Genomic DNA, 27,336 nt, shown 5'->3' with positions numbered 1-27,336 from the left:
AGATAAACAAAATTACAATCAGTATCAAAATATATAATTATAGATATTATTAATGGAGCTGCATGTGAAAAACAGAAGTTGAGTTTACCAGCTCCACTGCCACTGCAGTACCTTTCTGACTGTGTAGGGGTCACCATTTTTCTCATCTGCCTGTACGGACTATTTAAAAAAACAAAACAAAAAAGACCAAAAAAAAAAAAAAAAAAAGCAATTTGCTACTGTCCACTTTCCTCCCTCTGTCTTCTTTAATGGTTCTGACAGGTCACTTTTTTTTTCTCTGTCTGTATCCTCTCTAGATCAGTTGGTCATAAAGCTGAGTTTCTCCAATGCCCCCCTGCCGTCTCTTGCTTGTTGTTCTTCCCATCTGTCTTTAACATTCACGTCTTTCATTGGCTGCCAAACAAAGAGATCACGGGATTCTCTTCACGCACCCCTATTCTGTCATCCTATACCCACTAACAAACCAATATCGGGGCGGCTCCAGATCTTACAGATGGTGGCTGATGGAGGTCTATATGATGAGATACTGTATACTCCATTGTGGATTGTGCTTTCTTAATTTAAAACTCAAATGATGTCAGAGTAAGGTCTTAAATAACACAAGAGTTCTGGTAATAGAACAATAGACCACTACAAACTGTATAGTAACTCAAATGATCTGAAGGTCTCACCTCAGCCACAAACACCACCCCACTAAAGGTGTTTTTGAATGTAGCAGGGTTTCCACCTTCAGGAAGCTCTGTAAGCCAATTAACTGTAGTTTATGACACGCCATGGCTATCTTGCTCAGAAAAGGGTCCCCCCATCCATGCTGTTATGACAGTGCAGCGCTGCATTACTACAGTGTCGATAGACACCACCCCCAGCTCGATCAGATCTGCAAAAAAAACATCAGTAAAAAATCACCAAGTCAACACCACAGCACAAATGTGTTTATGATGCAATTCTTGTATATTTGTCTGTTATTGTTCTGTGAATTGTTTCTGTAATTTATGTCTGTAGCATGGCCCAAGCAGAGGGTCACCCCTTTGAGTCTGGTCTGCCTGAGGTTTCTTCCTCAGAGGGAGTTTTTCCTTACCGCTGTTGCTCTGGGGATTGGTAAGGTTAGACTTTACCTGTGTGAAGCGCCTTGAGGCAACTCTGTTGTGATTTAGCGCTATATAAAGGAAAATAAATTGAAAATAAATTATGCCACAAAGTTTAGAGACTGAGAGACAGAGCCATGGCTCACACAGCACTCAGGAAAGTGCACCCATCTCTCCTTTGAATACAGGACACATTGCAAATCAGGACAAATCAGTTGGGTTTCAATAGCAAAACCTCTGAACAATAACAGTGAAAAGTAGAAAATGTCTTCAGTCTTACTTAAAATATATTTCAAAAATAAAATAAACACCAGCCAGAATAAGTATCATGAATATGAACATGTATGTACTTATCTCAATATTGCAAGCAGAGGAAACTGCACACAAATCTACAAACAAACCATGAAGAACAGGCAACATTAGCCAAACAAAACATTTCCTATAACAACTTTTGTATAACATTATTACTGTAAAATGTTGCACAATGTTCAGTGGCAAAAATAACATCTCTGAAAAACATATAAATATATGAACAAAGTGTGGAATCCCCCTAAAGACACATTTTTTTTAAAGAACCGGACCTTCTGAAAACAGGACAGACCCCGCCAAGACTACGTGTAATTCAGGAAGATACTGACATGAAACCACCAAAATGCAGTTACACATCATCCCAACGTCACACGGCATGACATGACATGAAAAGATGGCAAACAATTTTGGCAAATAATTTTGGGGGGCACTATGATTAATTGTGGCCCTCGATCTGTAGTTAGCAGCCCACCATTTCATTGACGGCCCTCAGTTTCTGTACACATTTGTTAACATTATTCTCCCATATTTTCTAAAGTTAGCAAAAATAACCACTTAAGGGTGATTCTTTAACTACGGGCACTATTGGCTTTGTAAATGTAATTTCCACCACACCATTGCCTTACAATATAAAGCACCTTGGGGCAACTGTTTGTTGTGATTTGGCACTATATACATGTGCTCTGATGTCACTGTTTATCTCCATAGAAACTACCCAAACAATCTTTCATACAAACTGTTTAAAGGGACATTACAGTGTTGTGGTGGAAATTACGGCAATAGTGTGGGACAACTACATTTTATTTAAAAAAATCACAACAGTTGTATGACATTGAATACCCCAATTATGTTTTGATTATTTTACTGATATTTTAATCAGAGATATTTTAAAACATTAGAAAAAAAACATTTTTTTTACCATTCATTTTTATCAATGAAGATCAAAAGTCTGGGTGTGGGACAAGCACAAAACGGCAATATTTGCATATAATGATGCTGAAAAAAGGTGAAAAAGTCATCATAGACTACTAGAACAAATTTCTTAACACACTTTCATTGTAAAGATAACTATAAAAGTGTGAAATTTCCCCTTTTTTCTGTTTTTCATACAATATGCTCAAAGGACATAATAAGTGCCCGTAGTCTAAGAATCACCCTTAAATCTAAAAAGGCCCTGTTTGTGTAACCAGATAATACCTCTGAAGTGATTTACAAGACATCCTACAGAGACTTTAGCAAGCTAACTAGCAAGACAGATGAAGCACCATGAAACATCTCTAACGAAACAAATCAGTTGATCTTTGGTTCAAGCAGTCGGTAGGCGCGGCAGGCACTGGTGCTGCTGCTGAACCAGGTACAGCCACATATATAGTACACACATATAGTATGCTAGCTCACTGCAACGACATCATGGTATTGAAAACAAAACCAAACACTCAGTTCCACAGTGTACCAAATTAGTGGGCGGTTAATGACATTATCAGCCTGCATTTCAATATCAGCCGTTACAGAGTGTCAGCATCCAAGAAAAGTAAAGCTAACCTCCACGGAACACCCCAGTCAGTGCTAATAATGGCTGATATGTAAATGTAGGCACATATATCTCATAATGGATCCACTGGTTTTTACGTGAGACAGTAATCGGTTCTTATAGGAAATAAGATATGAACAGATAAAGTAAGATATCAAAAGTAAATCCACATTCTCTTGACATCTGCCCGAATGTGATTGAAATAATCCTGCAGGGACTCATACTGAGTCTGCACCTTCCGACTTCAAATATATTAAATACATTTTTTAATGGAAGGTGCCATACGGAGGAAGCACAAAAAGCCAGAGGGAGAGAAAAGGGCAAAACGTAGGAAGCAGAGAAAAGAAGGAAGGCTTAAACGGAGGGAAGGAAAGCAGAAATGTGTGAAGTTATAAAGAATGGAAGGATGACAAAAAAAGGAATCTGTGAAGGAGGAAATGTAAGGAGATCTGAAGTTAGGAAGGAAGGAAAGATAGATACTCCACTTTCCTGTTGTTGCAGGAACTCTGAAGTGCCCACGTGTTTAAACAGCAGTTACTACAAGAGGCGATGCAGCAGTACAGCAAATTTTATAAAAAAAAAATGGACAAAACACAAAATAAACAAAAAAGATTCAGGCAGTCATGGCTCAAGTGGTGGAGTGTAGAGGTGGGCGATACCGGGAATTTTGGTATTGATCCAATACCAAGTAAATACAGGCCCAGTATCACCGATATCGATACCAATACCAATACTTTTTCATAATTAAGCTTCATAGATCCAAAGGATCCAAAAGACCTAGGATAGAATTTCGCCAAACATTGTACGTGACAACAAAATATTTTATTTATCACAATCAACATTTTTGTTTAAAAAATATCACTCAACACAACTTAAAACAAAATCTCCTGAGGTAGAGGGCTGACTCCAGGAGAGCGCCAAGTGGGCGGGCCAGGCTGAGCCTACCTGCATGGCTGTTGGCTGGCGCCGCTGAGCCACGTGACGGCGCAACAACAAAAGACCAGAGGGGGGAGAGAGCGCTGCTCCGTGTTGTGTGACACAGCGCAGTGGTGCTCTTACAGACAGAGAGTAGAGTTTGATGAATCTGCGTGCGCAGCAGTCAGTGCGTGTGGGAAAGAAAAAAAGCTTGAGTATCGATCTTTTTACACGAGGATCGTTCAATATCAATACCAGCGTTGGTATCGATATTATCGATATTAGGATTGATCCGCCCACTTCTAGTGGAGCGGGGGTCCAGTAACCAAAGGCCTGGAGTCATGAACCTTGGCTCCTCCTGAGTGAAGTATTTTTGATAAGATATTATTCAAATATGCAGTACTACATATGAATATACAGTATTGTCGAATATGCTGTCATGTTATTATTTGGTTACAATACAAATTAAAGTAAAAAAATAAGATGACGTTGATACATGGACCCCTGTATCAATCCATGCGTACTATGAACCAGTCGCTGGTTCGACATGGTTTAACATGATAAGTGGGTGAAGTTGTTACGCTGCTAATTCAGCATCTCCAAACGCACGGAAACGTTGTGAGGTAAAAACAAAATGAACATGTTCGATAGTGGGAGGCGGAATAACGAGAACAATTTTTAACTTTATGTTCACTTTACAATTCTTCAGTCATGTCACACTTCTTCAGAATGAGAACATTTTGCTCTGCTAATTATGCTATTCGCCCTATTGACATTTTCAAATCCCGCAAAACCTCAGAGAGGTCGCCGCGCTGCGAGATCTCAGTAACACTGAGAACTGCAGTGAGACGCTGTGATGATGCTGCACTTTAATCGCTGCACACGGACAACACCATTAACATCGCAACATAAAACTATTTTTATATTGTGCCTAAAACTCTTATGAATATATTCTCTGGGTTTATAGACGTTGTTATTGCGTTTATTTTATGTAAAAATGCGAGAATCACAGGCTGTCTCTCCGTTATTTTCAATGGGAGCTGCTGTGAGCTACGAGCTCCTATAATCGCTTCCTGATCATGTCGTTCTGGGGGAAAGTGAAGTTTGCTCTTTAACGTCTTGATTATTGTTCTTTACAACACTGTTTGTCCTCTTTGTTCGAGATGAATATATATAATATGTCTGGAATTCGGTTTGCGTTTATTAAATTCCACGCACATTAAACATAGCAGACATGGATTATTTGTTATAATTGTTTTATCAAGTTTTCAGGGTATCATGCAGCAGTCTCTTATTAACGTGACGAAAGCATAAAAAAATACATTTTTGTAGTATAATATTAATTTACAACTGTCATCGTGTTGATTCGCTATATGTTGTTTGACTGCAGCGACTCTCTGGCACGCAAGGGATTATGGGATACGTCAATAGGGCGAATGCTCACAGGCTAAAACAGCTAGTTCCTTCTTCTGTGCTTCTTCTATGCTGCACTTTCTTCTGCATGATGCTTCCCCCAGTGGTGAACAAAGGGGTCTCAGCATAGGCAGTGCTAAAATGCTGCAGCAGTAGCAAAAAGCCAGTGTGTTATGAAACATATATTTGAAGGGAAGCAATGCCACTTTTGGCTTAATGTCATTTATCATGGAAAATTAATGAATACATTAAAGAATTGTATTGAGTCGAATCTCTACCGAGTCGCATTGTAGCCAGTGTGTTTTTTTAAAACCCCTTACGAAAAACTCCTGAGGGTTCTGGATGGAATGCCAGTAGGTCATTCTTTCAGCTTCTCCCTTTTTGCTTGGGGTCATCAAAGTGAATCCAGTATGGATCTGCATGAAAATTCAGCAAGGTATATTTTATATATTATATTCCAGTTCTAAGGTGGAACTATGCTAGTATACTAAGGTATATTTAAATATCTAAAAAGGAAGAGTAAAATAGAAGAGTAGAAAAGAGTAGAGTAGAGCCACTTAGGTGCCTGGTCTTGAGAACCAGGGATGGTAGGTTGAAAAGCTTTTTTAATCCCATGGGAACTCTCCCTACCCACCTAAGCAGCTCAAGAAAAAAGGTATATATAATAATAAATAATAAGACATAAGAAAGATAAGACATATATATAACTTACACACTCAACAAAAATATAAACGCAACACTTTTGGTTTTGCTCCCATTTTGTATGAGATGAACTCAAAGATCTAAAACTTTTTCCACATACACAATATCACCATTTCCCTCAAATATTGTTCACAAACCAGTCTAAGTCTGTGATAGTGAGGACTTCTCCTTTGCTGAGATAATCCATCCCACCTCACAGGTGTGCCATACCAAGATGCTGATTAGACACCATGATTAGTGCACAGGTGTGCCTTAGACTGCCCACAATAAAAGGCCACTCTGAAAGGTGCAGTTTTGTTTTATTGGGGGGGGGATACCAGTCAGTATCTGGTGTGACCACCATTTGCCTCATGCAGTGCAACACATCTCCTTCGCATAGAGTTGATCAGGTTGTCAATTGTGGCCTGTGGAATGTTGGTCCACTCCTCTTCAATGGCTGGATCATCTCAGCAAAGGAGAAGTGCTCACTATCACAGATTTAGACTGGTTTGTGAACAATATTTGAGGGAAATGGTGATATTGTGTATGTGGAAAAAGTTTTAGATCTTTGAGTTCATCTCATACAAAATGGGAGCAAAACCAAAAGTGTTGTGTTTATATTTTTGTTGAGTATATTTAAATATTAAGGGTAATCAACAACATATACAGTAAATATGGTACTATATAATATACAGGAGTAGGTATTAAAATCTAAATATTAATACAGGAGAAGATTGTAGTATAGGTAATTTAGTATGTAGACTAGTAGTAAAATTAAATTATAGTTAGTAGGCTAAGCTACAAATCTGGTATTTTATAGAAACAGAAGCTATGATGTAATGTGTATTGGTATCTATCTCAAGTAACTCTGCTAGCATACTATAGGAAAATAAAAAGCCTAATCTATATGCTATCAAATGGAAACCTAAGAACTTAGGTACTATATGTTGATATCTTTAAAAGACCACATAAACTGATGAATTATTAAAAATCTACACTATGTAAAATAAAATTGTAAATAGCGAAAATAGGCTAGTTATAGTTAGAAAAGCTAAATTAGCCGTTAATAAGCTAACCGTACCTAGCAAGCTAACAAGATAAACAAAAACGGTAATTAGTGTATAAAGTATAATAGCGTAGTTAAACCTACAATGACAGTATTAAAAAATACATATAAAAATAAATGTAGACAAAAGTATGAATTAATGTGGTTTATCAACCAGAAAAGAACCAACTATATTGTACCGTTTTGCACCAGATGCCCTTCCTGGTGCAACTCCACATTACTGAACTGGAAATCTTCTGTTTTGAAAGCAAGTGTACAAACCCCTTGACCATCTTGATGGAATACCAGCATAGCACAGATTGCTAAATTGTCTTCTGGTCATGCCTTTTGTAACATGGTGGACAAACTGGGTGGATAATCAAGATACAAACAAAATCAGAAACTGATTATGTTGGAGATGCCATAGCAACCAGCACCAAAACAGAATGAGATTTCTGGCGTGTTTTGCCTCATTATACACGCTAATTGAACTAGCTTTAGATTAAGACAGCCTGGTGTCATTAACAGAAGCCACAGATCCAGATGATGTTTCCACACTCGCACACCGCCACATGTCTGGATGCTGTGGTTACACACATGGGAAAAAAGCATGCATCACAGCATGGTGATTTCCTCTTGATCACAAACACGTAACTCATCTCCGCTGATGATTCAATGAAAGGAAAATAATCCAACTAATGAGATGACCTCACCGCCAACTACGTAAGTCTACACATCACATGGTACTCCAACCCGCATGTACAACAGGCATGCAAAAAAACAAAACAAACAGTAAAGTTCAGTTGCTGCTTACTAATACTGCAACTCATACCACAACTGCTGATAATTTACTGGTTGCAACTAGTACCACACTTCTTTTCCTGTACTTTCACATGTCGTGTGGATGTTGGGAAGGGTGATGATGATCTGAGAGAAAATTAGATGAATTTGAAGTTTTCATGAGAAAATTGGGTCACTGGTGCAAGTTAATGTTTGAAATAAAAGGATTCATAAATAGAATAGTTTTGACTGTGTTGAATGTTTGGTCTCCACAGAAAGGTCAATCAAGGTCGACGTCCATTGGATTCTATGAGATATGTTACACACATAACATGATAACTAAGCATGACAGATGGTGCAAACTATTCCTTTAAAAATGCTATTAACTCAACCAATAATTTGCATAATTTTTTTACCAAAATTGGAGCAACTTTAACTTTTGACCCCTGTACAAACTGAAACTGACCTTTGTCACCATTTTTGCTGTTTTTACCCTTTAACTCCATGGAATTCAGTCATAGATAGTCCAACCTACACCTTTTTGGAATCATTATGATCAGACAAATAATGTGGTATCATTTTCAAAATGATTGGACCATTTTTAAATTTTGACCCCTGTGTAATTCTTTATTGACCCCTGTAGCTCATTAGAGGTCAGCTCCAGGATGGCTCTATATCTGAAAATAAACATTAGTTAATTTAGAATATGTGTTCCAAATTCCATGCTTTTATCAGAAAATGAACAATTTTTATGGACGTTTTAGCTAAGCTGCACCACTATGGCTGGGCCAGATCTTTGCTGCATGTCTCTGTCTCTGAATTCCCGTCTCTCCTTTACAGTCCCTATTGTTACTATTGTGTGAAGTGGCAGTGAAATCCATAAATCGATTTGGAGGAGCTGCACTTTTACATGCATCAATTAAACAATGAAGTCCAATTATCTCCCCGTGCAGATGGTGGACAAGAATTGTGCTACCGACACTCATGGATGGATAGACTGGCTAATAAATATATTGGTTATAAAAGTGAAGCTAGAGAGTGAAAGCTGTTATCAGTCAAACAAATTTAATTTGGATTACACCATTTTCAAAGTGGACTAGACTTGTAATAGGCTGTAAGTCACACTGCATTATGCCAGTTGGTAGAAAGACAACACAGATGCTCAAAACCAGCCACAATTCTGATAAATTCATGATCCGTTCAATGCCATTTCAACCTTTATGCCACAAAACCACCTGCTCTGTGGGTTAGGAGTTCACCGACCAATATTTCGACTGGAGTTCAATACCAGGTCTGTCTGTGTCCTTGGACCAGACACTGCATCTGCATTGTCTCAGTCCATCCAGGTGTAAATAGGTACCAGCCTTGGTTGGGGAAGTAACGTCATGATTAGTGGCCTCTTGTCCAACGGGAGACTTAGACCCAGACAAAAAGACCTCAGAGAAAGGAGATCTTTCATTAAGTAAATCAAAAACTTTGCAAAGGGCATACCATGCTTTTGGACATTTCAAGCTTTGATTGGGTGCTTTGTCTTAATTAACGACCACGTTATGACCTAAAAACTCCACATTTTAGAGTCAGTGCTAAAGATGAAATATATATTAATTGTGCCAAATTGATGATGAGACAATACGCATTGTGAGGGATGACTTGTGACATTTTAGCCATGTGGTGCATTTCTCAGGGCATGATCCACCAGCACACAGGTGCCTCAGTGTTGAGGACCCCAATGACTAAAGAGGGTCAAGAGGACACCTGCGTTTCTTCTGGCTACAGCTGATAGATGGCTGCTTTAGAGACATGTGCATGGATTGGTTATCTGCCTGACTGGTTGCCATCTAGGACCCAGGGCAGTTCCATGGTGTGGTGACACCGGCACATGCTCCCAGACCTGGGCCAAATGTAGTTTGGGGGTTTTTTTCGTTTGTTTATTGTTTTTTGTTCTTTCCCCAATGAAACTCTGTGATGTTTTTTGTGGTCCCGCCATAGATGAGTGATAATGATTATAAACCTTGCTCAGAAATAATTTACATATTGGCTTCAAACACAAGCCCATATGTATAAGATGTGTAAACATGGATAACAGGCTACTAAAATGATCATACCTCAGATATGGTAAATGCATGCATTGTTGGTGTAATTTGGACATTTTACTGGAATTTTTACTGAAATTGAAGAACTACTTTTTCCTGTTCTGTGGACTTTGTGAACTACTTTGTAAAACCATATAACAAACCAAACTTTTTGTTTGTTATTGTTGACACTGAATGGTTTTACCCTGGTGTCAGTATACACTAAAATACTGTATTTAAAGTTGGATACACAAATGCAAGTGAAAATGAAAGGTTACAGTTACATGGTAATAATAACCTTTGTTCCTTCATAGGCCTAACAGACGTTGCCATAACAACAGAAAATGGATGTGAAACTCTCACGTCAAGTGGACATCCTCATGCTGCCACGGTGAGTACTGCAGTATAAACTGTCCTAAAAGCATACTGACATAACAGTCAGATCCTGGACAAAATTAGATAGCAAATATAACTTTTAATTTCTTACATAAGAGACTACAATCGCTTGTAAGCTAGCTATTCTGGTTAGCTAGTAGCCTAAGTAGCTTGATTTAATACAAACTTGTATGGTTAATTTGTGAGCAAATACTATTTTGTGCTAGTTTTTTTTCCCAATGCTAGTTTTAGTTCAACTCCATTGTGAGGGTGTACAGAGATAAAATTACACAAATTGTCTTACTGTCCAAATACTTTGTTCCTGAATGTGGCGTCTTTAAAACATGGTTCAACCAACGTGAGACTGATGATATGCTCATTGCTACCGCAAACAAATATGATTGACCCATTGCCATTGCTGGTAGTGCAGGATAATAATGCATTCTGCTGATATTTGTTCACTGGGAATCAGTGATTCTGTTCTTCATAGTATGCAAAGGTGGAAACTTCCGGAATAGGACCCAAACCACATTGAAATTCTGCTACTGGGCAAGACTTCTGGAAGTACACACAGCTGTGGCCTGGATGTAGGGATTCAGCCGGTAAAAATATGAACGGCCCATTGGTCCCTTGGTGCTGAGCGCAATGGGCCTTTTGCAATTTCAATGGGCCATTTGCCATTTGTGTAAAGTCTTCCGAGTTTGTTATCTTTCAAATACTATGCAGACCAGTTTTAATAAAAATTTGTAGCTTTCATTATAAGAAAAATACTTCTCTGTACTTGTACAGTATTTTATTCCTGGGCAGACACTGCAGACATAAAATCTCCAGGATGCTCTTGAAGTGCTCCTCGATGGGCTGGATTGGCCACATCTCCGTGACACGGCGCACTGCAATGTACAGCAGCACTTCAGGGGTGTGCGTCTTTTGATTTGATTTATTCTGCAGTAACATACATGTACAAAAAATAAACAATACAGTGTATAAAATAGCCGAGGCAGCTGGACTTGCTCAGCTGCTTCCAGAAGTGCTGTTACTCTATATAACAGGGAAAGTGTGTCATCAACCCCTCACAGGTTGGATTGTATGTTGCGCATTTTCTGACTCATGGAAACTACACTGAGAAAAGTTTGCGACACCTGTTACGGCTCTGTGAACATTTGGCGAGGACATTTTGTTGCTTTGCCATTTCTGAACTGTTCAAAATTCAGCCGACATGAGAGCGATGCCCTGTGATTCATGAGAGGGGACAGCGACACCTTGTGAATGTTGCACGAAATGTTGCAAAATGTATCACAAATGTCATTCGTAAGCTGTCGCAGCCCAGTGAGAGAGAGCAACCTTTTCACTGTAAAACGCCCACTCTATTTGAAAATGAACGGCAGCTGGTCTCTTTGCCTTTCTCTTATAGCTAATGTGACCAAGAGGTGATGGGGGTCCCAGCCATGCTTGATTGCATTAAAACATGTAAACAATGGCATGAGTGTGCCCCCTGCTGGATAAACTACACTTACTGGCCACTTTATTAGGTACACCTGTTCAATTCCTTGTTAACACAAGTAGCTAATTAGCCAATCACGTGGCAGCAGCTCAGTGCATTTAGTCATCTAGACGTGGTGAAGACGACTTGCTGAAGTTCATACTAAGCATCAGAATGGGTAAGAAAGGGGATTAAATGACTTTGAATGTGGAGTGGTTGTTGGTGCCAGACAGGCTGGTCTGAGTGTTTCACAAACTGCTGATCTACTGGGATTTTCACTCATAACATCTCTAGGGTTTATAGAGAACAGCCCGAAAAATAGAAGATATTCATTGAGCAGCAGCTGTGTGGACGAAAATGCCTTGTTGATGTCAGACATCAGAGAAGAATGGACAGACTGGTTGAATGGGTGACTGCGTAATCTAAATATGGACCAACATCTCTGAGGAATGTTTCCAAAACCTTGTTGAATCTATGCCACAAAGAATTACGGCAGTTCTGAAGGCAAAAGGGGTCCAACACGGTGTCGCACACCAAACGGTCTGCCACTAAAAATCGGTCCACCTTTTGCATCTGTGCATGAATATTCATTAAGGTATATCTTATATATTATATTCCAGTACTAAGGTGGAACTATGCTAGTATACTAAAGTATATCTAAATATCTAAAAAGGTATAAGTATAATAGCGTAGTTAAACCTACAATAACGGTATTAACAAATACATATAAAAATAAATGTGGACAAAAGTATGAATTAATGTGGGTTATCAAACAGAAAAAAACCAATTATTTTGTAAGCTACGATAAACGGTGCTACAGCCGGCTAGATAAGCTAACGTTAGCTGTTAGGTATAACTGATTGTAACCCACTCCTCCAGTATTTCCATAAATATAATAATATTAAAAAGGGGGGAACAAGAAAAAGTAAAGCGTGTTGAAATATACGAGGTCTCTTAGATAATAAACCGACCCTTTTATTTTTTTTTTTAACTATATGGATTTGAATGACATGCGATTACACCAATCATGCTTGAACCCTCGTGCGCATGCGTGAGTTTTATCACGCATGTCGGTGACGGTCATTTCCCTGTGGGCAGGCCTTGAGTGAGATGTGGGTCCCGCCCTCTCGGCTGAATTCCTTTGTTTCACCGCTGCTCGAGACGGCGCGCGTTGCTTTATCAAAATTTTTTTCTGGACCTGTGAGGAATATCCGAGTGGACACTATTCGAGAAATTAAGCTGGTTTTCTGTGAAAAGTTAACGGCTGATGAGAGATTATGGGGTTGTTTCTGTCGGTGTAAGGACTTCCCACGGAGCGGGACGTCCTGCAGCGCTTCCAGGCGCTGTCGTCGGCCTGTTTCGACCTTAAAACATCCTAATTTAAGGCTTAATTCACCCAGGACATCGTGAGAGAACAGAGAAGATTCAGAAGAGGCCCGCATGAGGAATTTATGCGGACATTCCACTGTTTAAGGATATTTTTTTAATGAAAGACGTGCGCGCAAATTCGCCGAGTCGTTTCCGTGACGGCTCGGCAAATCTGTGTACGCCGCGACAGGAAAAACACCTCCGTGTTGAAAACCATTTGTAGAATTCAGGCGGCTTTAATGGCTTTCAACAAGTGAGTAACTGAGAAATTGTTTAACAGCTTGGGCATGTTCCAACTTGCCCGTTAAGATTTCCAACGGAGGTGTTTTTCCTGCCGCGACCCCCCCGCGGGTCGGGTCCAGCCCGACATGCGACTCTGCCCGCACGGTCTTTCATTACAAATGACCGTTAACAATGGAATGTCCGAATAAACTCCTCATGCCGACTTCTTCTGAAAGTTCTCTGTTCTCTGACGACCTTACTGCGTCAACAGAGCCTGAAATGTGGAAGTTTTCAACTTGAAACGGCGAGACGCTGCCGCCTCGAAGCGCAGATCGCCGTCAGGCGCCGTGGACCGTCCTTAAAGCGACACTACCAGACCAAAATCTCTCATCAGCCGTTAAAATTTTTACCGAAAACCAGCTGAATTTATTGAATGGTGTCCACTCAGTTGTGCCTTACAGTTTTGAAAAAATTTTTATCAAACAAAGGCAACAGTCTCTGAGCCATTCCTAACAATGAAAAAAAATCGACGAGCGGGTGGACGACTCCTCACTCAAAGACTGCCCACAGGCGAATGACGTAACCGACAGGCGTGAAAAAACTCTCGCATGCCCACGAGGGTTCAAGCATGTCTGATGTAATCACACGTGATTCAAATCCATATGGTTTTTGAAAAAATAATAAGGTCGGATACTTTTCTAATAGACCTCGTATATGGAGACATGATATAAGTACCTTAGTGAAAGGATATGAAGGTGGAATATTCCTGGTTAAAGAGAGCTCGAGGCTCGTGGCTGCAGCAACATGTAGGCCAGGTTAGCCTACATGTTAGCCTACAGGTTAGCCTACATTCAGACCACAGCAGCACGTCTGAGACAGAGTCTCTTCACCCAAAACAATCAAATGGATTAATGGGATTTTTAACCATCAGATGATAAAGGAAAAATGTCTTAAATCATTCTAAATTCAGTTTGAAGCAGAAACGAGGCTGTTGTAAGCAGGAACTCGATGAAATTCAGTGACGTTTTGAAATGACCAACGTGCAATGAACGCACCAGCTAGCAGCTCATTTAGCCGCGGCACTCTGATTGCTTCCGCCATGTTTTATCATGAAATAATGTGGAATTTATGTGGAAATGATTGTTGTACAAAAGCTTCAGATATCTGTGGCTGAGATAGACCATGGCTGGAGTTGCAGTTTGAAGCAGAAGTGAGGTGTTAATCCGTGAACCTCGTCATCAGGGGAGACCGATTTTTTAGGGGGACCCTTTGGTTGGCGACACCGGTACTAGCAAGTTGTACCTAATAAAGTGGCCAATGAGTGAACATAGTGACACCATTTCCAACAGCCAGTGTTTCTCTGCATTGTTTATTTGGTAAAATAAAGGTTTTCACATAACGCTGATACGGATATGTTCATGAAAGGATCATATCATCTTAAATATTGGTTGGGCTCTAATGCCGATCCTCCACAGCATTAAAGAGATGAGATCGTGGACAATACAAATAATGGGTATAAAATACATTAGTATGGTTACACCAGAGAGAGAGAGAGAGAGAGAGAGAGAGAGAGAGAGAGAGAGAGAGAGAGGGTAGAAAAACAAGAAGGGGGCTGCAGCCAGATTGTTTTGCAGAGGAATAAATGAATGAGAGTGCAGCAGTAACCTGATCGCGCGGCGCGAGCTCATTGTGTCGACCTGTGCACGCGCCAGCGGCTCGCGCTCTGATTGTATCTCCGCGACCTCACGCGCTCTGCATTATTCAGCGCGCGTGCCTGGAAGAGAGAGAGAGAGAGAGAGAGAGAGAGAGAGAGAGAGAGAGAAGGAGGAGGAGGAGAAAGCGGCTGGTTGGAAAAGCTGGCGCGTAAAAAGGAGCTGCTGTTGTCCCGTTAGCTCTTCTACAGCAGCTGCTGGCGCTTTGTTGAGGTGAACGCCGAGGAAAGAAGAAGAAGAAGAAGAGCTCCATCTGCAGTTACAAACTAATCCGGTTCTCACGCAGCTCCAGGGATCAACGCTTTGTCCACACAGGTAGATAAAAACCAAGTTATTTGAAATGCGGTTTAGCTCCCTGCGAAATAATATACAGGAGGAACAGTATACAGTCGACGGCCTGATAATATTCTATTTTCTGTTCAAGGGCAAAGTGACAGAGACGGGATGCTTTTAGATCCACATGAAACAGATGCTGTTTTATTATTCAGTGATTCTGCTGGTTGCATCGTTTTCACAGAGGGGTCACAGCTTGCCATCTTTAGCATAAATGACCTAAATCAAACATGCCTGTTCTTGTTTAAATTTCTTCGTTAAGCTAGAGGGGCACTCAGCACGTCAGGAGGCTCTTCAGCCGTATCACGAACTCTCCGGGTGCACGATTTCATCCGAGAGCCGTGAGGGACACTTTCCGGTTTGCTGGGACAATTCTTGACTCAGGATCCCATGATGCTTTGCACGCGTGGGGAGTTCTGATGTCGCAGACTGAACGGTCCCCCCTAAAAATCAGTCTGCCCCGCCTTCATCGCGCATGCATCATCAGCCTTTGTTCACGGAGTATTGCCTCATTTCTGCTTAAAACTGCACACCAGTCATCATCTATCTCAGCGATGGATATCTGAAGCTTTTGTTCAACAATCATTTCCACATAAATTCAGCGTTATTTCATAATAAAAGACAGAAGAAGCAATCAGAGCAGCGCAGCTACACGAGCTGCTAGCTGATACGTTCACTGGGAGTCCGTCATTTCAAAGCGTCACAAAGTATCTCCTTGTTTCTGCTTAAAACTGACTTTAGAATGATTTAAGAGGTTTTACCTTGTCATCTGATGGTTAATAATCACATTAATCCATTTGATCGCTTTCGGTGAAGAGACTCTTTCTCAGACAAGTTGCTGAGCTCCGAAATGACGCATGCACAGTGGAGGCAGGGCGGAGCAATTTTTAGGGCGGACGGTTTGGTCTGCGACATTGGTCCCGCTGTAACATGGCATCACACGAGTGACGGATGCCAACAGGAGTTATTTTGCATTCAGCCTGGGACGACTAATGAAAATCATTCCTCGACTAGTCGGCAACTAAATCTGACATTGAATGAATTGAGCCAATTTTAAATCTTCATGGTGAAACTCAAATGTGACATTATTTTAACAAATGTAAGCACAAGATCACAAATACAACAAATAGTATTAGCATGAAAACAATACCTGCGTTCATTTACTAGGCATAGACGACCCGTTTAAGCTGACTAATTCACCTGCCAGGGTTCACACTCTTTCTTCACTGAGTGAAGAGAGTGGTGGCAGCTCCAGCAGGTCTATTCTTTTAAGGGTTAAATGAACTTAATAAATGGCTTTCAACTAGTCGATTAATAAAAAATAGTTGGCTAGTCGGATGTTAGCTAGTTGTAGTCGACTATTACGACTAGTCGTCCCATCCCTACTTTGCAGTAGTAGTCAGTAAAACCTCACTCCGCTACAGTTAAAAGGATTTACTGGTCACAAGGCCAGAGCCCTGGGTTTTGGCATTCTGGTTAGAGTCCACCTCCGATACCAGAGATTGTGAGTTTGCATCCTGGGGTGAGCGAGTGGGAGAAGTCAAACCCCAACACAACGTGGAGCAAGCTGCTACACACAGAGATTCATTGTTTCCGCACAGTTATCAGGAAATAAGGACCTTATGGAAAGGAAATATTGATGGCACATAACCTGGGTGTGATTCATTGTGGAATATGAGTTTAACTTGCGTTTCAATGCCTTCAGTGCAGTTTTTCTTCATGTGTGATGAGCAATGACAACATTTTCATTTAACAACGGGCAAGTTGAGCCCGAACACTCCCCCCCCCACACACACGTGCAAAGGATCATGGGTCCCTGAAACACTCTGTTGTTGTAATCTTTGTGGTTCTTTGTGCAGAAATCTGTCATATGAGCTCTTGGTCCCAAGCACCTCATCCTTCCGAAATGAGTTAATTTGGGTGAAAATGTGCAAAAAAAAAAAAAAAAAAAAAAAGCTCTTTACGTGCCCACCGTTTCTTCTTGTCTTTACCGAAAATTGGCGAACGCCAATTTTCACAGAAAAAAATTGTAGTGCATTGTGGTAAAATTATGGTGCATTTATAGAAATGTGAGCCACCGGATAGGGCTCCGAGTTGTGTCATCACACCGCAAGTACCTAATGAGAGATTGGCTACAACGGAAGCTGTGCGTTTTGTTTTAGCAGTACATCACCAGTGCTAGCAATTAGTTGCTTGTCCTCGCGCTGTCTTTTGGTTTTTGCTGTGTGCTGCTTGGTAGGTGAAACGTCTAGTGTACATGCGCGTGGTAAAAGACGTTCATTTTGTCAGTTGTTGGTGTTACTTGGCAGCACGTTTTGCTGTTTGGTAATGACGCTTATTCACATTTGCTTGAAATGAGCTTGACTGCTGATTGTATTTTATCTCTGGAGGCTGACAAGTGACAAAGATATGAGGAAAACATAAGGAGCCAAACCGTAAGCTCCCACAATACCAACGCGTTGTGACTTTGTTTTTCGAAGTCTGTTAAACCCAACTCATTTCTCAAAGTGTGAAATTTACAAACCGATCATACCTTCGACTACAGTACATTTCCTCAAATCCACTTTTTTTTTTGGGGGGGGGGGGTCAAGATCTGCATGAATTATCGTTAGTTTATAGACAGTAAAATTCTGTGTATCTACATTTTATTTTTTCTGAATTGACATACGTACATGCATTATTTAGTAATAAATTAGTTTTTCTTTTAAAGTCTACTTTGTCAATAAAATAGACCTTTAGACATCATCAGTTATCTGGTGTCTTCATCAAACCCTTCATACGGATTGACAAAATGAAGAGGCTCAAAATCTGATGGAAAACCATGCTGAGCTCACTATTTGTGTACCTAGGTAGCTCGGCTTTGGGCTAAGACCATCCTTCATCAAATACTAATGCAAGCTGCATTAGGCTTACTTTACGTAGCTAGTCTAGTAGGCAAGGACGAACCTTATGAGTGGAATACACACTGATATAAGACAGATTCAGTTCCTTGAGGTCTGTCCGTTGCATCATGGTCAGCCAAAGGTGTCTCCAGCAGATTTTTCATCAGTTTTCCCTGACTTGAAAAAACTGGTTGCCCTTCATCTAGCTCCTCTGTTTCTGCAACCCACAACTGCACTGAAATTGTTTTCAAAATTATGCGGACATAGCACAAAACAAAAACTGACAGTTTGCAATGTGCGATGTGCCCTCTCGGTTTGTTGATGTCCATAGGGCCACGCCCTTTACGTCTAATGCCAAACAGGAACAGTCTGTAGATGGAATAGATTTAAAAAGTAGTTAGCAGTATAGTACTCCAAGCTGGGTTTATGCTTTAGAATCACAGAATCAGAGTCAAATTGGTGCATTGCTTCCTGTTCAGCTGTGTTTATAGGTTGCAGATCCAGTGATTGCAGTGAAAGTGGGTGTATTTCTTTGAGTGTTGATTGGGGTTTATATGGATGCTGACTGTGTTGTCAATAAGATACATGAGAGAGCATGTTGGCTAATAGATGCAGTGTAATTACACTGATTGGCTTTAAAGTGGGGACAGACACAGGATACTGCACCCTCCTCTACTGAGCAGGAGACAACCAAAGGAGGTCAGTGTATCAGACTGCTGACTGCAGTCGTCTCTGCTCCTCCTCCTCCTCCGCATCACTAGAACCATGATATTGGAATGACCTTAGCCTGGTTTTCAACATCCATGTGCTCTATCTTGTTAGTGTTGCCTCTTGTGATACAATTCAACCGTAGAACATTATCCATGTTAGATGTTTGTTTTTTTATTTGTGCCCCATTGTGTTAAGGTGTTCCTGCAGCCTTTAATCTAAAAGATATCGTAATTTAGAAACTGGAGTCAGTTAACATTGTGTGTTTCTCTTTAATAAGAGAGAATTCATTAATTACCAGAACAGTTGATCATATTTGATTTACAGTCAGTCAGTACTACCCTCTGTATGCTGAAAGTGCTTCTAAAGTAGATTTTTGAAACATTCACTTGATGTAACAGAGAAGCACTATGATGAGATTCCTGTCAGGTGTAATAGGTAAAATTCAAATTAAGGGCATAATATATTTAGTTTAGGTGGGTTTTTAGGTTTGTAGTCTACCGAGGTCCTCAGTACCTCATCTGCAACACTCAGCGAAGTTTAGTTGCTAGCTCATTCTGGAAATAAAAAAGTGAGCCATGCTGCCAAATTTAGACTGAATGCATGCCAATGTGTCTGCTTGGCCTGAGGACAGAATAGTCACAGCCAACCATCCAATGTGATGGTTAGTCGATGACAGGAGGTGCCCCTCACATAATTATTGTCCCATTGAGTTCCGCCATGCCCATTATGGTTTCACATTGTCCAACCCCACCAGCACCAGGGAGACGAGTGTGAGAACAGCGGCAGCAACAACAAAGTTATCATTGACGTTTTGTTAATCTCCCTCTTCCCAAAAAGTATTTGTCTTAATAAATAACATCAAAAGAATTGATTGTGAGTAGAAGTAAGTCCTATATAGGCCCTGAGATCCGGTGGTGCCAGTGCTTATCTCCAGATATCGTAGCATCAAACAGATGAGAGTCTGCAACTGGATGGGACGCCAGTCTGATGCAGGTTACTTCCCCAGTCGAGGCTCGTACCCATTTACAGCAGGGTGGACTGCGACAATGTAGATTAAGTGGCATGAGCGGGATTTGAACCAAGGTCTTCATATTTGCAGGCCAGCTTCTTATCCACTCAGCTACCTGCTCCACAATTGAGGTGCAGATGCAAATGTGAATTTTCCCGACCACAGAGGGTACTTATGTTCCACCATAGGGGTGCGCTATGTGTTTTTACCTGAATTTTCCGAGCTTGGCTGACAAATGTATTCCTGGCTCTGGTTCCTTTGTAACCCACAGTGTATTCCGATGGCACAAACAAAGTGGCAATAAATACATACCCTGAAACACACCTGCATCCCACTGATTTTATTTCTTCTGTGTTTGCACACAGCAGCCATGTAGAATATCGTTCTGCTGTCTGGTGCTGCTCCAGTTCACACGGCTCTATATGTAAACAAAGATGTTTTCCCCTTTCATACTTCCAAATTCTATTTGTTCCACATGATGGTCAGTAAACATCCGATAGCCATTGTCACGTTTGTGTTGCTTGATTTGCCTGTCCACAGTCAATAAGCAGCTAGTACTGCTAATATGAACGGCTGGTAGCCGTTTCAAGTCCCGTGTCCTCATCACAGCTCTCTCGTTGAGATTGCGAACAGAGCTGTTGTCACCTGTCGTGGCTTTCTCTCTGACTCTTGGTCACACTTCTCCAAAATTGGATAAACTTTCTCCACGAGACTCATCAGCTCCCGGCATAGTTTTCTGCTTTAGCGAACACCCCATCCAGACATTTTTTGTTCAGCTGTGTGACCGTCATATTCCTCAAACGTTAGCTCCTCCATGACACCAAACTTTGAGCTAATGCGTGTGAAAGTGACGGCAAACAGACACTAAAATAATTACAAAATAAAAGACCTTACCCAGGCACTGCTACCAGAAGTGCGTTTATTGGCTAAAAAATGTTGGTTGTTGGCAATGCAGTGCATTCAACATCAGTTTTTTCCTACATGTGGTTGGGAGAATTGGGGCTGGGGTCTTTTTGTGTGGTGAATGTGAGGAAGGGAGGTGGAGGATGCTTGTAGGAAGTTGATCCTCGCACGGCTCAAAGTGTTGTTGACATTAACTGGTCTTTGGCCTTTCGGTGGTCGATCTGTTGATGGCTTCCACTGGCTGTCTTCCAGGAAGACACTGATACTCTGCCTCATGTTATAAAAAGAAGTACTGACATTGCAGTCAATCAGTATTTCTCAGGTGGACAGCGTCATTGATGCATGATCGGAAAATGTTGAATTGTACCACATACAGAGTGTCGTCACCTCTTTGTTCAGAAGTGGATTGTGTTTGTCAGGTGACGATGACTGGACAATCGGAAAGGAAAAGACTACATGTGGCTTCAATGTTTGCCATTGAAAAGCAGGTCATGTGAGTGCCTCAGCCTAATTTTGGCCTGAGGAACAGCTCTTTGATGCAGTCCTTAAAATTATTTCGCAAAGTTTTAAATGAACCCAGAGACACAGACAGGTTTAAAGAACATTTATTGAAGACTTAGATTGCCAAGAACTTGGTGACAGGTTGAACAGCAGAAACTGGGTTTCACATCCTGCAGAGATGGTTGCCATTCAGGAATGCTGTGGCAGGGATGCACTTTACTGGACTGGGAGCCGCTAACAGGATATTGAAGAGGACAGTAGCTGCAGAGGAGGCAGATGTGGAGGCTGTGACTGAGGCTGTGTGGTGCTGCTGCTTCATGCAACAAGAAGCAAAACGTGCCACAAAGGCAGGATTATTGTGGGTCTGCTACCAGTGGCTATGTTCTTGTGTTCCAGAGGACAATGGTCGAGGTCTGATAATTAAAAAATGTATAATTTGCCATTTATACCGTGTATATACTACATACATAGTGTCTACTGGACAACATGAAACTGAATGGTGAAGTTCAGCCTACAAAGTCTGACAAAGGAGCTTGCTGAAACGGTGGAATGTCCCCACTGAATGCTCGGTCAAATCAGAGCTACAGTCGACTGTTGACTGCTATAGTTAATTATCATTTATCAAGCAATCTATCTATAAAGAAAGACACGTCTGTGTGAGTGTGAGTATGTGGCTCGCATATCTCTCTAACTGTTTGTCAGATCGGCCTCAGCTTTTGGATGTGGCTTGTGCATGGCACGATGATTTGCATCCTTTATTATGAAAGGTTTTGGGAATAATTTTGAAAACCTTTATTTTAAAACTATTTTCATTACAGGGTTGGCCTGCTTGGGAAATGCATTGCTTCTCAAACGTGCCCGTGAATAAAATCAAGCTCACTCTCTCTTCTTCTATGGTGTTTAGCGCACCGGTTTAATCAGCTAACGTTATCTTAGCCTCATCTGAACAATCAGTGGGTCCCATGATTTACCCAGACTGACTGCAAATATGAGTAAATTAAGTAGTTTTATTTATTTTTTTGGTGGATGTTTTTTGTGGCATTTTGTAAATCAGGAAATGCGCCCTGTCGTCAAAACGTACCCCTTTGAACAAATCAAGTGCACCGCTCTTCTTCTACAGCGTTTAACGGCAGCCGGCATCCTTACTGTTGCATTGCTGCCACCTTCTGCCTCAGTCTGTTATCGTAGTACTAAATCCTTTTGATAAGTCCAGTGTCTTTCGAGTATTTTTAAAGCCAACACTTCCCTCTCCCACTTGACCTTAAGTCTAAAACTGTGAGCAGATCACCTAAACAAATGCATACTTATTACAATATTTCACCATATAGTATACCCTTTACTTCACCTCAAAAAATAAATCTAACCAGATTGAGCCTTCAAAACACTTTTAAAAATCATGCTGTTTCATTTTGTTTTTGCTTTTCCCCAATGGCCAAAAAAGCAAAAGGCACTGGTGGTGGTACTTTCACATTAGTGGAATGGGGTTGAACCGGATCCGGCGCCACGCAGGGGTGTTTGGGGGCGACACCCCCTCACATCATCAACCTCGCACCCTCGGATGTGAGAGTTATCAAAAATAAAAATAAAAAAGAAAGAAATACTGGAAAATATAGCTCCTCACAGTTTCGCTGATTTTTTTAGTCCAATTTTGCATGCTTTTGCATTGTGCTCTGCGTCCTCATCAAGCAGGCCGGTGTTCTGTCGAGATGTCGGGACACCTGTTGCGGCACTGTGAAGGGAGAGTACGCGCATTGTGTTCTGTGTGTCTGTTTATAAGAATCTTCTCGCCCAGAAGAAAAAAAGAGCGCCAACAACTACCCATAACTGTGTTCTTCACTCGGAAAAAGACACCTGCAGCGAGGTGTGAGTGGAAAAAGGTGCAACAGTGGCGCGACGCCAGGATGAAGAGGTGCGATCAGGGGAACTGTGAAATACTGGTCAGTCACTATTAATAATTTCTTATGTGTCCCTAACCCTCGGAGGTTGATCATTAAAATTAAATTCGTTAGTTCTAAAAACCATCATAATTATTTATAGAAAAACGTTCTATTTTTATTTCTCAAACAAATGTTTGGGCCTGAAAACAGGTTGGTCTTATTTTTCTACTAAGGTTTGAACTTTGAGAGTGTTTACACAGGAGAGAAAAGTGAGAAAATGTTAAAGCCTGTTTGAGAAAAGTGTATAGTGTGCAGTGAGGGGCTTTACAGCCTTAAAACGTCTATAATAATTGTAAAAAATAACGCTGACTACTTCACGGATTTCGCCTATTGCGGGCTATTTTTAGAACGTAACTCCTGTGATAAACGAGGGACCACTGTATATCTACATGAAAGGTTTATCTTTGACCCGTTGTGTGACTGTCATGCCCAATTGCGCTGTTTGCGCTTGTGATGGAGGGCTGTATGTGGGGTTAATCTACTGTCTCGTGTCGTTTCTCATATCAGTTGTTGGTTTGGTTTTGTGGTATGCAGGAGATCACTTGACCGAGGGTCTATACGTTCAAATAATTAAAAAAATACTGTCATCACTCTTTACTCTTACTCAGTCAGTCTCTTACAACGGTGTAGCCTAAATACATGAGCTTTCTAGGAGCGCACCCAATTCATTACGCATGCTCAGAGGCAGGTACCCTCCGGTGCGCACTTTTTTTGGGGGGGGGGGGGACCCCGCCCCCTGTGATAAACTCATCGCCCCCTTAATATTTTTTTTCTGGCGCCGGGCCTGGGTTGAACTACTTACAGTGTCCTTGTTAAAAGCCAAAATATATGAAAACACAATTGTTATCAATCAAGCCACACATTTCACAACAAACCGTAATGTCACTGACTCACATTATCAATAACTAATGTATTCACATCCATATGTTTGTGCTTCATGTACACCAACTGTGTTTATTCCTTCCTGTATCTCTATGTGTGTATATGTATGTCTGACCATGTTGGATAAATGTCAATCATTTTCTTAAAATAACTACTTGTGCATCTCTTTGTATCTCAATGCCAACCATGTCTTAACTAACGTACACTATGTCTGTTAAAACTATGTTAAGAGTAAGTACACCTCTTTGTACATCCCACCTTCAAACACAGCCTCATACGACCATCCATGAAAAATATACTTAAGCTCCCAGTTTTCTATAGTAATACAAACATGCTACGGGCACTGCACTAGTAAATGGACTGCATTTGTATAGCGATTTTCCATCTGCATCAGACACTCAAACCGCTTTTCCTCATATTCACCCATTCACACAAACACACACACACCAATATCAGACTACGCACCGGGAGCAACTAGGGGATTAAGGACCTTGCTCAAGGGCCCTTAGTGATTTTCTGGTCAGGTTGAGGTTTGAACCAAGGATTCTCTGGTCTCAAGCCCAACACTTAACCACGACACCTTCACCGCCCTAAATTTGTAATCTTTATTTTTCCGTTTTTCCTTAGAAATGTATTTTGTCCAGCAGTTTGATATTTTTGTTCCAGGGAGGAAGATAACTGGGGTGATACAGGAAATCCAGCAATAGAATGGAGCTATGTGATGGTCACCATTACATGACCTTCACCACCCACTATTGTCCACAACATCCACCGACTATTGTTACTCTGCGCAACAGAAGTCACACACAAAGCAAATGGCACATCATCTGCAAACACAAAAATTTTGGTTACAGCAGCACAAACACAGACAATGAAAATGCAGGGAGGAGACAATTCATGAAGCCACTTTCAACTTTGAAAACTTGAATATTTTTCCCTGATGGCATCAGTACAAAGATTTTATTTCTAGTAATTCCAAGAAATCCGCTGGGAGCTTGACCACTCAATACCAGGGTTTCATCTCCAAGCTCAGAGCTGTGTTTTGGTGGTGAAAGCTGCAGAAATCTCTGTCACATTCCAGTTGCTGAAAGGAATGTTGACATGCAGTTTGAGCTTCAGGTGTTACTGAATGTAAAAGAACGGCTTTGGGTAAACATCTCTATGAGTTGTTGATATTTTTAGCATTCTGAAAGCTCATTTGAGCTCGAATACTCTGGTCAGTTTTAGAAAGTGGAGTCATGGTGGTCTGTGGTCAATATGCTCGACTTTCATGAATATGGACTGATGTTTGAGAGTCAAATTAGAATTTGGCTTCTTTAAAGAACCACATAGGAACATCTGTTGCCAGTGTAACTTGCATTTCTTTATACTGTAATTTATGCAGATGGTATCAAGTTGTGCTGACATATTTCTCATGCAGCTGTCTCTTCTGCACTTCACTGGAAGTCCAGCAGTCAGTCTCCGTCTCATTACTCCTGGGGAGAAAGTTTGTGTGCAACTGTCCCCATAAAGCCAGAGTGGACTTTATTTTACACTTTATTTAACAGGGTACAAATCTAATTTATGTTATATTTTCTTTTTAAAAAAAAGTCCTCACAATTAGGGCTGGGATGTAATACTTAACTCTGTATACATAACTTGGGTGTCAAATGGATACATTACACTCAAAGTTCTTGTTCGACACGGTAGCAACACTTTTTCATGGACAACCACCTGTAAGTCGCTCTCCTTTTACAGCACAAGATTTCTTGGATTACTTTGAGAAAAAATAGAAGACATTAGGTTAAACATATCCCAGCATGCCTTAACCCAGCCACTACACCCTGCTATTGAGGTGGGTGCCATTACTGAGGTATTACCTAGATTTACAAAATTTGATAGTATTTCACAAGGCGTGCTGACAAATCTTGTAATGTCTACAAAAAAGCACAACCTCCTTATTTGATCCTATACCAGCAAAACTGCTTAAGGACCTGTGGCCCACTCTTGGACCGACTGTGCTGGAAATTATTAATCTCTCATTAACATCTGGATCTGTTCCTAAATGTTTCAAATCTGCAGCGATTAAACCATTACTTAAGAAACTTAATCTTGACCCTAGTGTATTGAAAAACTATCGGCCGATATCAAATCTATCATTTTGCTCTAAAATTCTGGAAAAAGTGGTGTCACGGCAGCTCGTGGACTATCTTACTGAGAATAATCTTTTTGAGCCACTGCAGTCTGCTTTTAGAAAATATCATTCCACAGAGACGGCTCTCACTAAAGTGGTGAATGATCTTCTGCTTGCAGTGGATTTGGACACCACTACGGTTTTGGTGCTGTTAGATCTCAGTGCTGTGTTTGATACTGTGGATCATCATATTCTTCTCTATAGGCTGGAGAATCATTTTGGGATTACTGGGAGTGCCCTTGCATGGTTGACATCATACCTGACCAGTCGTTCTCACTGTCTTTTGTACCTCTAACCTTGTCCCCCTGCTTTTCTCCTTTTATATAGCACCCCTTGGGCACTTATTGTGGCATTTTGGGGTTACCTTTCATTGTTGTGCTGATGATACTCAGTTCATGACGATAACTGCTGGTAATCTCATCCACATAAAATCACGAAGAGTCATCCCATCTTGTCTATGACTGATGCTGAAACCCTGATTCATGCATTTGTCTCTTCTAGATTGGACTACTGCAATGTTCTGTTTTCTGGTTTACCGCAGTCCAGCATTAGGGGTCTCCAATTGGTTCAAAATGCTGCTGCCAGACTTTTTAAACAAAGCAGAAAGTTCGACCACATTACACCCATTTTGGCACCTCTTCACTGGCTTCCTGCCCCTGTGAGATCAGATTTTAAGGTTCTGTTACTAACCTGTAAAATTGTTCATGGACTGGCACCTCCCTACCTACCTGACCTAATTAAACCCTATGTACCGGCCCGGGCTTTGCGTTCTCAGGGTGCAGCACCACTTTGTGTCCCTAAGGTGAATAAAAAGTCTGCGGGTCACAGAGCTTTCTCTTATTGTGCCCCTGTTCTGTGGAATGATCTCCCTGCATCAATACAACAGTCAGATTCTGTAGAGACTTTCAAGTCCAGACTTAAGACACACTTATTTTCCCTTTCGTATGGTTAGCATACTGGCATATTATGTTACTATGCTTTTTACTCTTTTGAATTCTTTTTATTAGGAAACAGAGT

At 40.9% G+C, this 27,336-nt stretch overlaps 1 protein-coding gene across 1 annotated transcript in view; it reads left to right on the top strand.

The window, feature by feature from the left end:
* Positions 1–27,336, top strand: part of LOC117529108 (A-kinase anchor protein 2) — a 187,401-nt gene that overhangs the window by 105,664 nt on the left and 54,401 nt on the right. Inside the window, 1 exon segment of the mRNA XM_034191808.1 lies at positions 10,146–10,222. Within this exon segment, the coding sequence (XP_034047699.1) occupies positions 10,146–10,222 (77 nt within the window).

Source organism: Thalassophryne amazonica, chromosome 17 (genome assembly GCF_902500255.1).
Source record: "Thalassophryne amazonica chromosome 17, fThaAma1.1, whole genome shotgun sequence".
Taxonomy (NCBI): Eukaryota; Metazoa; Chordata; class Actinopteri; order Batrachoidiformes; family Batrachoididae; genus Thalassophryne; species Thalassophryne amazonica.
The sequence above is the reverse complement of the archived record's forward strand: the minus strand, read 5'-3'. Positions and strand labels throughout refer to the sequence as shown.